At 39.1% G+C, this 12,450-nt stretch overlaps 1 protein-coding gene across 1 annotated transcript in view; it reads right to left on the bottom strand.

The window, feature by feature from the left end:
- The window catches only part of VCAN (versican), a 111,335-nt gene that overhangs the window by 63,175 nt on the left and 35,710 nt on the right, over positions 1-12,450 (bottom strand). Inside the window, exon 6 of the mRNA XM_010578053.1 lies at positions 8,868-9,161. Within this exon, the coding sequence (XP_010576355.1) occupies positions 8,868-9,161 (294 nt within the window). The remainder of the gene's footprint in view (positions 1-8,867; positions 9,162-12,450) is intronic.

Genomic DNA, 12,450 nt, shown 5'->3' on the forward strand with positions numbered 1-12,450 from the left:
GTTTGAACTGTTGTCCACTCCACCCAGCTGTTTTGCATTACTGTACTCCTTGCATCATGCATGCAATATGCTATCTCCTTTGACCTTCTTCTGATTCAAGACATGAGGCAGATTTTCCTAATAAAATTCATGAACTTATTAGAAGCAAGAAAGCAAATTATCTCACCAACAGCTGCTCATATCAAAGACTATCTTGTCATTTTTTAATCAATTCCTTTTATATTGAACAACCTGCATGAAGTTGATTTTGGATGGAGTATATGACTTTGCAGAGTTACTATATTTTTTTCACTCTCTGTTTATTTATTTTATGCTTTCAGTGTATATCATCTTCTTCTTCTTCCCTCCCACCATTGTTTAAATAAGGATTCAAAATAATGCAGCAATATTAAAACTTAATATATTTTCAACGAAATCACACTACACAACTTTACATGTGATTTAACTTTGCAATTACCAAATAAGATTTTTAATGTGTTCTGTGCTGTTTAATAATATTTGCAGGATATCTGGGTGTACTTTCTGGAGGAGAAAATTCTTATTTTAAAAATTATATATATTATATATGTTATAATTTATAGATATGCATTTTCAGCATAACCAGCTCCACAAAAAATTTAATTATGTGTCTAACTTGAACCACTTGAGCAATTCCTCTGCACTCAGAAATATTGTTTGTGTATTTACATTTGGGTATGTACTTAAGAATCTGGAAGGACATAGACCCTACAGATAGAAAAAGAAATCATTTTGAGTCATTGCCAACAGCAAAACAACAAAAATTGTTTTAAGTCAAAAAAAACCCCTGGAAATGGTGAATTCTTTCTGTGAATAACAGCCAAAAGAAATTATTCCAAAATATCAGTTTGTCATCTTCCAGCCCATTTAGAGCACGATGCCTAAGCAGAGAGGTTGCTTTGCTTAATTTTTACATATTTTTTGTACGTTAATTTGTTTGCTGCTTTTTTAAGTTTGTCCTGTGTGTCTCTCCTTTCCCTGCTACCAACCCTGGCAGAGAGATGGTCTTGAATGCTGCCCTGACTCCAGGAGGTATGCCAGCTAGAGTTTAAATTACTGGCAGAACCTTCCACACTGGACAAGCCTAAGAGTAAGAACAGATTTAAAAAAAAAATAAAATGGTGCTCTGTGTTACAGACTGAGCCAGAAAACCCTCATTATTACACTGACTTAGTACCTGCTCATTCACTCATTTCAGGAAGCAGAAAGGTGGACAGGGGATGTGAAGTTTTGTTCATTTCTTACGAGACATGTGGTAGCATAAGGAGGATTCAAAATCTGATACTTCAGCTACAAGAGTTTCTCTACAACTCCAGGTGTAACTCCCACTTACCTACGCTCTGTTTTGACATCAAAACATGAGCCAAATGCAATGAGAAAAATAATTCAAAAATCTAAATGCAGTATCCATTCCCAATTACAAAATATGTGCAATATCAGAGAAAATGAATTGGATTCTTAAAAAAAAAGAAATTTAAAAGCTAGTAGTCTAACTTATTTGTAAGGAAAAACTTAAAAACATAATGAAAGGTCATGCATCCTCTTCACACCATTGCCCAAGGTTCTTTTCTTCCAGCTAACAAAACAGCAGAGGCCGCAGCTCTATTAGCTCTGTGAACACAAACAGTCTTAAGTAAAACCACTTGCTATTTCATAACTTCTGAAGTCAGACGGTTAAAGGCAAAAGGATATGTTATCTCCTGGTTTTCCCACATGCAAGTGTAGTTCTGTGAACAAATTATAACCTGTCAATCTATCCACAAAAGAACAATAGCAAAAAGCATTTCTCTTTCCACATTATTTATAATAAAACTGCCAAAGAGGACAAAAAATCAGCGAGTCTTTCTACTCAGTTCTTCCTAATGAAATCTGTAGCTCAGCACCAAATAAAAGCAGTAATCTTTGCTTCCTGACCGCAAAAAACAATTGAAGAACAACGAGAGCCAAGATTGTCACTCAGGTCAGGAACCAACAGCAAAGTTCTTGCTGCTTTGCTCTCCCCACCTATTGTGAAACAAGATAAACTACTCGTATGTCCCTTGAGTGGTACCCAGTTCCCACAGCAGTGAGCAAAGGTAATAAAGAGCAAAACCAATTTATGTTTCCTGTACTTGAACACCTAAAGGGATGGATCTTTTACTTCTTCACCTTATTGGTCCTAATCCTGTCCTTGTTACCTGAACCATTCAGTGATCTGGGGGAATGAAAGGAAAATGTCTTCAACTGTGTCCTCTATTCTTTCCTCTTTCCCTCTGTCCAGTGTTTGCACTTAGGGACTATTCTTAAGGAACCCAGTTTTGAATCACTGAGACAAATGCAAGTTCACTTGCTTTGGCAAAAGAAGCATCTTCACCTGAAGCTCCACCTCCTCAGGCTCCAAACAGTTGCTCCACATACATCAGTTAGATTGATAAATCAGGTTCTCTCTGTTCATACTTTATACTGCATTTAAGGGTCAAGCTGCACCCAACCACCACCTCCTTCTCAGGGTGAGGTCTATGGCACAGGATTGCCTGAAGCAGATTGAGATCTTCTTGCCATTTTCAGCATGATCTGACTGACTTCTCAAAATTCCTTCACCATGCAACTGAAGCAGAGTGGAGTAAGAAACATGCTGCAAGCTGTTAGTGTGCACAGCCTCTGTGATGTTTGCTTGTTGCTATAAACCCAGCAGAGACCTTCAGGGATTTATTCTTCCTACACCTGGTCCAAGATATTACTGGAGATCTCTGCAGCTATGTAGGTCTTGCTAAACTGCATACCTGAGAGAAGCACAGAGATCCACCTTCTTAGCAAAACAATAAAAGCTAGAGAATTGTTATCCAGTGGTGGCTGCCTCAGTAAGGCAGCTTAAGCCTTTTGCATATCTTCACCTTCACAGAGGAGAAAGGAAGCACAACCAGAGCCAACAGCCTTGTATACACTGTGGTCAGTGCCATGACCCTGAGATGCTTGCCTGCTCAAAGGCATTTTACCCGTTCTGATACTGGACTGTGAAATGGTGGAGGACATCATTGGCTTTATTATGTTCAGCACTCTATTGTGTTTCATCTAAGATGAACTTTTTTTTTGTTCTTTTTCTTCAGATTGATAATTTTGTTCCACACCCTATGTCCTCAGTATTCCGTGGTCGTTCCCAAACTGATCAAAAATCCACAGATCTCCCTTAATACAGTCCCTGACATCAGGCTGGAAATAATTCCCTCATCCAGGAAATAGCTGGGACATGTAGCTACTGACGGTTGCTGTGGAGAGGGACAGAACTGCCTAGTTATTCAAATTTTTCCAAACTAAGTCACATGCAGCAAAAGGGAAGACAACATTTCTTCTGCCAGCTTTTGAGCTATGCCTAAAAATCTTATCCATTCTGCTGCTGGACAAGTGGAGCATATTTGATGTTTTCTGAGCCTTAGTCTGCAATTATGGTGGCTCATGCTCTAGGACCTCCCGAAGAAGGGCCTTTTTTCTCCTTCCCTTCTCTGAAGTCCTCCATAGAAGAACACTGCCTGCAAGTCACCTTGCATTACCAAACACCCCTGTCCTAGCGAAACACTCTTACTTGAACTGACAAGAAACAGAGGGTTTGGTTGGAGAGGTTTTGAGGCAGGAAGGGAAGAGGTTTGCAGAGAGACCTTTATTCTCCACTTTCATCTTACAAAGGTCTGTCTTGATACGTATGAAGGTTGCTGCTTCCTATATTTATTCTATAAAAGTGCACTCTGATTTTGAGCTTTAGATGGATGAAGCATCAAAGAAAGAGGCCCTCAGTCACAAGCAGTGGTTGACTTAGATACGCTCTTGATGGGGCTGTACTGAAATCAAAATAATGTGGACTCTATTCATGATGAACACATACAGCAACGCTGTCTCAGAACTGGAATTTTCCAGTCTCCAGCTAAAATGAAATCATAATGCCAAACCAAAGTGGCATAATCAAAGAGAAACAACAAAGGTGCATGAAACAAAGTCAAAATGAAAGAGCAAAGCTGAAACAAGATGGTCAAATCCAGAGCAAAACAGTCAACACGTGTTTTGAGTCAAGCAAAAAATGTTTTGCTGAAAGATTCGCCAAAATCAATACAGGTCTACGAAAGAATTCAGCTTTAATAAATCAGTGTTTCTCAGCAAAGCACAGAATTTATGTTTGAAAAATTCAATCACCTCTGTGAATGAAGTTCATCAAGTTCAGTTTTGTTGCAGGTGTGTAAGACAAAAACTGTATACCTTTTGATTAGTGCATTTCTGGAGTGTAACTTATTCTACAGATGCTGTAGTATAAAATGCCCCATCCAAAGTCAGTTGAAGTCTGTGGCAAGATTCCCACAAACTTCAGTGAATTAGAAATGATGGGACTGGGAGATAGAGGGATGGAATTAAATAAATACCCTATAGCTTTATGCAAGAACTAACTATTAAGTTGATACCCATTAAAAATTAATTTTTTTTTTGCTGATACAATGTTTTTTTCTCTTACAGATAAACATGTGTTCAGCAACAGTTGTTCTATGGTTTTTTTTCTTTTATTTGTAAATATATTAATATGTTATAAGTCCTATATGTTAACATTTGAAAAACTTTTCCTCTGATGATGGCCTCCAAGGATTTTCAAGTACTTAATCATGTGTCTAATCTGAAATTTTTCAAGCCCCAACAGACACATGATTGCGTACCTCTCAGAAAAAAAGAACTTAAAATTCTGGCGAAAGTCTTGGAGGGATGATATGCAACACGCGGATAATGTTTCAGAAACTCAGAGCCATGTGGTTTCTGTAGAGTGAAAAACACTTATGATCAAAGTGAAGAAGGTTGTTTGTTTTTTTTAACAAGATTTTTAGCTTTTAAATCATGTATTATTAGTCTGGGCCATTTTTATTTTCATAAAGTCAAGACACTTTGCACAATGTAATTCTGTAACCAGAACACTGCTGAAGTTAAAATCCTGAACTTAACTGTACTGTTAAATGTTGTCCAGGTTGGCTGTTTTATTGAAACTAGTGCATATTATTTTTAAGTTGAATTTACTGCTCAGGTTACTGTTTTTCATGTATTTTAATAAATATGATTCCTTTTAAAAGTAAGTAAAATGTTCAAAATACAGATTGAGGTTTCTTTGAACTGCAATTTAAAATTAGTATTTTGAGATTTTCCACCAAAGAGACTTTTAACCACAGTATAGGAGTGAAGAGTCTAAGCAGGGCTGAAGAAAGAGATATCCCCTTTCTTAAATATACGATTTGTCTTTGTAATGACTAAAACAGATGCCTGCTTTGCCACAAATCTATTGCTTCAGAGTATGTATAAAGTCAAGCACTGGACTCATCCTTTCTGTGGCTGTGAGGCATTTGTTTTGGTGCCCTTACTCAGGGAGTATAGTATTACTCAGCATGAGTAAAAGTGGCAAACACAGGTCCTTCATCATTGCCATTTCACTTCAGACTAAATGTGCAACATGTGGCCATTACCCATGGAGCTGAGTCAATGGGAACTTCACTAGCTTTCACACAGGAGGCAGAGGAAACTTTACGAGGAGGCTGTAAAAGAACTGAGATCACCACATGAACATCTGTGCTGCAGACCTTCAGCACTCGTGCTACCTGGATAGCTGGCTTGATCCTGCCCTGTTCACAGAGGCACTCTGTGTTTTTCCCTTTAGCTGACCGAGATCTCATAAATGCATGTAACAACATCCCTTTTTAGTTCTTTTTCAGCAACAGAAGTTTTTTCTGGTGTGACTGGGTATTCAGGTGAGCAAGGAAACATAACAATGTAATGTGAGACACAAAATGAGCTCAGTAAGAGCCATAAGCACTGGATTAGAGTTATGTGGAAAGAGTCAAGGTCTTGGGGAGAACAGTTTTGTTGTCTGGCATGGTGGGAATCACTGTGTAAAAGCTTCATATTGAGCTAAAAGAAGTAAGAACTTGGGGATAGTGGACTTTATGTGATGGAATACTGCACTGAAAATTTAAAATAGAGACAATGAGAAGCTTTGGAAGAAACTTCCAGACAAAAGATGATTGGAAACAAGGACTTAAAATTCAAGCCTCCTGCTATATTGTAGAGCCATTTTTTTCTTCTTCTCCTTTTTTCTGCCCCAAAGAAGGGACTGGCTCCAAGGTTCCAACAGGAGGGAATGACTCACTCTACAGTCGCTGCTTCAGGCAGCTGCTTGAGATATGAAAGACCAAGATGCTAGGCAGCAAGTCTCATTACTCACTACTTGCATAAATCTTTTAGCAAAAGCAATGAAGAGGTACAGCTGGCTCCTGTGAGATCCCAAGCACCTTCTGAGAGGGAGAGAGCGCTTTCAGTAACTTCTGAAATATGTGGCAGACAGGCACCCTGAAGGAGGGTACACGGTTCAGCATTACACTGCTGCATTTCCCTACACAAAACCAGATGTATTTGGCAAAACCTGAGTCATCTAGCTAGCAGTGTTTAATTAATTCTGATCTAAAGTTGAATGCAATTAAAATTGCTACAGAGCAGCCCACTGTATACCAAATTGTGTTGGTTCTGTTTAGTCTGGTTTTTTCTTGTAAAAGGGTTGACAGTCATAGACTGTCTACTTCCTGGGTTGCAAACTGATGAAATATTTATTCTCCGTGTATCAAGGGCAAGAGTTTGCAGAAAAAGCAGTTATACAAAAGGCAACAATCCAATACTTATCAAGGATGTTTTCAGAACAAATGGTATGTCACTAGAATTTGTTAACTAAAACTTCCAGAAAGAACGTTGAAAAGGCACATGTTGTTTAAAAGGGGAGAAATTCACACAGAAAACCAGAAGGTTAGAATTTGTCCTAACTAAAGACTAGATTACAGGCAAAATGTCCAGTCCGTACTTCGGTCTTTCAGAAGGACTGATGATTTTCATCCCCATTAAAGTCAATTTTACCCACAACACTTGAAACCGATCATAAACAATTTGGGGGAAGAACAGAAGGAGTGATATGACAAAACTCTGCTCTGCAGATTACAGCACACACTCCTGAATTTAACTAGTCCTTATTCCTTTATGCAGTTCCCTCGAAGTCCATTAGGACTACTTCCACATGCAAAGTTTTGGAACACCTTACCCACAAGCAATAAAGATTAAAAACAAAAATAAATTCTATTTTAAAATATTGCAGAGAAGAGTGTCTGAGAACAGCCAGACTGTAACATTGCACCAGATGTTGGGATTTGTTCTCAAGCAGTAAGGTTTGTTCATAAATGAGCCTTCAATGCCTGAGTTAGAAAGATCTGCAGCTGCAGTTGGTTCACCACCCACAAAAATGAGGACAGTACAGGCTGCACATTTCAAGCTGTTCTGACTTACAGGACTGAGTCAAAAAACCCTAGATATTCATAGTTAAAGACCAAGTTCTGAACTTTTAACTCAACACAAGTAGCCTTTACATGTTAATGTCAGTTGTACTATTTGCAGCCACAGGAACTTCCTTGAACAGAGAGGCCCGCAGGAAAACTGTTGAGCAGTCCAACCTCCCTATGTTGCTGAGGAGGCTTCAAGTCTCAGTGAAGCAGGATATTCAGCTGGGAAGAAGCACTCTGATCTCTTTGAAGCACTCTGATCTCTTCAATGTGATGCACCTTCCAACAGTATCAGTGTCCTCTTGCACAAAGAACAACATTCTGTGATGGAGGGGCTATTAAAAGGGTACAACTAAAGTGATGGGATCCTCTCTTAACAGACACAGATAGCTGGTCTGTGGTATTTGAAAGGGCTACACAGAAACGTACATGTTGCACATCCTGAGATGCACGGATGGGTTTCTGTAGGTGTAGGGAAAGAGTAAGTAGTCATCACTAATGACAGAGAAAATTGTAGGAGGGATGTTCTGGAAGAGGCCAGGCAGATGAGACCAGGACCTCCATGGTGGCAGTCTGTGAAGCAGTGCCAGTTCCAGGAAGGCCTGGGAGACAGGCAGGGGTCTAGAAGTGGTGCACAGGTGAGATGATATAGGGAAAAGAAACTCAGGTACACTAGAAGCTGGTTAACCTTTTGGGACAAAAGAAACGTATGCTAGGATAGGCTACACCATAATAATAGCAGAGCCAGGCTGCTGGCACTGACAATGAACAAGGTTACAGAGGAATATTTAACTCCAAAGCCAAAGGAAAGCTGACAGGTGTGGAGGAGATCTGGCTTAGATTGATGCAGTCTACCAGGTGAATGTGGCAAATGCTTGCTGCATCTCTGAAAGTACCAGGAGAGAAACAAGCAGCAGTAAGAAAGGCAATTTAGACCATCCACAGTACCAGCTGACTGGCGTGTGAAACACTGAGTGAGTGAGAGGAGAACTTACAACTGCTTTAGAAGCCTGAAAAATATGATAGGACAAAATGCCTGGAATGCAGATAACCCCCAAATTACCATCATCTCAGAGACCTGAAAATGGCCAGGCTTGTATGCAGTCTGTAAACAGTCTCTCTAACTGCCATCACTGGAGACAGAACATCAAGTTAGACGACAGTCATTCACCTGGTCAAGTAGGACATTTCTTCTGTTTTTATGTTCATTGACACAAAGAGACCAGGGCGCACTCAGGCACCAAATTATCTGCAGACTGAGGGTGACTATGGGTACGGTGTGTCCCTCTGTGTAAAAACACTACTCAGGCTGAAATCTTACCTTAAAACTTTGCCTATCTTTGTCTGTCAATGTTACTTTTAGACACTCATTTTAGTTCGGCTTTTCTTTCTGTTTTTGTAAAGCCATAGTGATAAAACAATTTTTTAAAAACTCATGTACACCGCAAGAACTGAAACAAAACACATATTAAAGAAAACACTTTTCAGGGTTAGCACGGTGAGCATACTGAAAATTATAACTAAAAAAAAGCTTACGTTCATAGCAGTAGGCATCAAACTTGCTATCTGGGTAAGGAAAGCCTGTTTGGTTTTCATAGCGATACAGGGTTCTCACCCCAAGTAAACCTCCACCACACTGGGGCCTTGCCACTGAGGCTGGGTAACGAACACTGCCATCCGCCAGCCAGCCATAGTCACATTGGTCAAAGCCATTCCTCCAGGCGACATACAGATTCCCAACAGAAGCAAGAACACCATCTCTTTTCCGACACAGCTCTTTAGCTTCCTCAAAGGTGAGCTTCTCGGGGACTGAGACATGAACCACTTCATCTACAGGAAGAAAACAAAGATAAATAAAGACTGAGTATCACATTCCACCATCATGTCAGCTTAGTTCCCCTCTTCCAGTCAGTGTCCTGCAAGGTTGGGGATTTTTTCCAAAATCTGTTTCAATAGTTTTTTGCTTAAAAAAAATCAGACAGTTGGAAAATCAAATGTCCCAGATTCGAATATGAAAATGAACATACCACAAAGCATAAGCATTTATATGCAAACTTTATGCCACAAAGTACACTGTGGTTGGAGATTGGGTCCCTCCCTCAGTTGCTAGGCTAGAGGTAACAGCAGCCTCTAAGTTCCTCTGTGACCTCTATTGGAGTAGATGTGGCAACTCAGCTGCACTAATTAAATCCAGTCCAACAGAATTTACTTTCTCAGTAAAACAGATCTTTTACATCTGCAAGCCTCTTACCTGACCTTTTTAGTCATCACTAGAATCTTACTTGAGATACACAAAAAACCCAAATGTTCTTCACTGGCTGTTCCACAACAGCTTCTAATGTCATATTTCCACAAGTCTTCACCTTGCCCCATAAGGAAACAAAGGTGAGGGAATGCAATAGACATGTTGCATACACAAAGCCCTTTTTGTGTGAAAAAGCTGAATTAGTATAGAACGCTGGTAGTATAGTTTAGCTTCCATGGAAAAACAATTTGTAAATAATAGCCGTCCAGTTGGAAACTGAATAGCACATCTAATATTTTATTTCCAAGCTAAATCGCTATTATGCAGTTGGCTTGGTTGCCTTATTCACCCAAACACTATAAACAAAATCAAGGCTCTAATGTTCATGTCCTGGGAATGAAACAGTAAAGTTACTGCTTTCTAGTTTTTGATCAGACTTCAAATGAAACTGATGAGACCCAAAATCAACATGTTCAGCTGTAGAAAACAGTGCAAATTCAAAACATCTGTTACAAGACAGTAATTCTCTTCCTCAGGTACAGTAGGCCGAACACAACAGTCACTGCTGAAGGAAAGCACTGCTTAATCATATTGGACATGCAATCTGTCTTACCTCTGCAGTTGTCTCAAGGCAACCTAGCAAAAGGCAAACAGAAACTACATCACCCCAAGCAGTTTCATTCACATCAATATTAGCCTTGTTTCAGGCTTGAAAGGAATGCAAGTGTGAAAGGAGGCAATGTACCAATATTCTTTTTCCTTCTAGGTAGAAACTCTGATTTGTTATTACAGCTGTATCAATTACAGTATCAATTCCACAGTGTAAGTTTCTTTATATATTTTGTAAGGTGTTTCTAATTCAGTGGTAAAGGGACAGAGCATGTCTGTTGGAGAGAGACAGATAAGGAAAGCAAAGAATCATTCATCCTCAGAAGTACCAGAATGCTTCATTCAGCTCTTCAGACCACATCGATAATGCACTTTTTTATTAAACACCTCTGCAGAAGACAGCTTTTTCTGCATCAAGGGGGATCTGGTACCATGGCCAGTACGGAATGATGAATGCAGTTATCCCACCATACTCTCCCAACAGCAGTATCATGAAACAATGGAGCAAAGAAAGACATCTACAGAGCAGCCCCCTCTGTTCTGAGGAATATTCACTTATCCTCTCACGCAGCAGCCATGACGTATATGATATGAAAATTAGCAGTTAAAACTACTGCAATTAAATAGCAGATATTGGTCCGGTTAGACAAGAAAATGAGACAAGTAACAAAAACAATGCATTTTCATGGTTTCTAGAAACAAACATGATGGATCAAAAACTAAATAATGTCAAACAATCCCAACAGCATCCTTCTGGGAGAAACTTTTCGAATACACAGGAAAATGGGTAAACAGTACAAGATTAATAGCAAAGCAATTTTTCCATCAACTGATCTGGATCACTGCCTCCAAATGGAGCTTGTGCATAACATCATTAAAGTTATGGGTATTTATTCTTCTGAGCTGTCATCTGCTCTCTGTTAAAGCAAATAAACTTAGTGAATGGTTATGTCTTGTTATAAGACTTCAGAAAGCAGGGTTCAATCAGTACTTGTGTAAGAGAGGACACTTGGCAGAGAACTTACTTATCAAAGTTGCACAAGAGCATTTCTATATGGAAAGCTGCCTTAAATTTGGTTGGAGTATGCCTGCATATACAATATTGATAATACTGCACATTTGAAGATGGGTGGCATATCTTTCTTTGTATTGAATCTATTCTACTGACCCCACATCTATTTATTTGGTTCATTTCATAAAATCAGCTGCTGTCATCCAGGTATCTTTGTCAAAGGGTGTTTTACCAAAAAAACTAAATGATAAAAACTCCCATGTGTTTAAGGACAAATGCATCATAACCAGAATAGCTCAATAAGTGAAGTCAAAAGTCATATTCTTTGCCACTGATCTGGCATATTAAAGAATTTGTGATGATAAATTTACGAAGAAGGCAAAAAGGTACCAGAGCACTCAGCAAAATGCCCTTATTGTCATTCCATCATATACCAAGTAAATACTCATTTATTTCAGGAATGCTAGTGATAAGATAAAGGGTGCAAAGATGTTAAAACATGGCAGCTTGCAATTCCTCTAGTTAAAGAGTGTTTTTCTATGATTCCAGAATGCTTATTTTAAAAAAAATCCAGTAAAGTGCAAGAGTCACATTCCAAGTATCAGTCATTTACTCTAAGAGATACCACTCCACAATTTGTCTGTCCAGTTTGAAAATAAATTAAAATCCTGTAGGATTGAGTGTGCATTAATGTACATAATACTTGTTGGAATGAAACGTGAAAAACAAAGCAAGGGTTTAATAAAGGCCTTGCGTGCTATATAAATCCAGAAACTCTTAAAAGTTGTCCTGCAATCTTCCAAAACCACCTTACAAAAAGAGAGAGCAAGGTTTATGTTTTCTGTTAAGAGCTTGGGAAGAAAACAGTGCTCAAAACACTTCTTCAGCTGAATGGCATCAGTTTGATTTACAGCAGCTCTAAATTATTTGATGAGAAAGTGTGCACAATCTTTCCTGCTCTTCTCACCTGGAGCAGACTGTGGGCATGTATACTTCATGACAGCAGACTTAGCACTTCAGGGATATGGTGACACATACAGCACAAAGACAACTAATCAAGACCTATTGTTTGTGTATAGTAAGTGCAATCACTTGGAATGTGCAGGGATGACATTTTGCCATCCACGTCACCTCTCTGACTTGATTAGTGCTGAGACACTTGCTTACCACCAGTCTCCTTGGTCGGAAAGAGATGGCTACAAAACTGTTGATATTTTGGGTGCATGTTCTGGAACTGCTACTTAATAATCTCC

The sequence above is a fragment of the Haliaeetus leucocephalus genome, unplaced genomic scaffold, assembly GCF_000737465.1.
Source record: "Haliaeetus leucocephalus isolate CR32 unplaced genomic scaffold, Haliaeetus_leucocephalus-4.0 Scaffold598, whole genome shotgun sequence".
NCBI lineage: Eukaryota > Metazoa > Chordata > Aves > Accipitriformes > Accipitridae > Haliaeetus > Haliaeetus leucocephalus.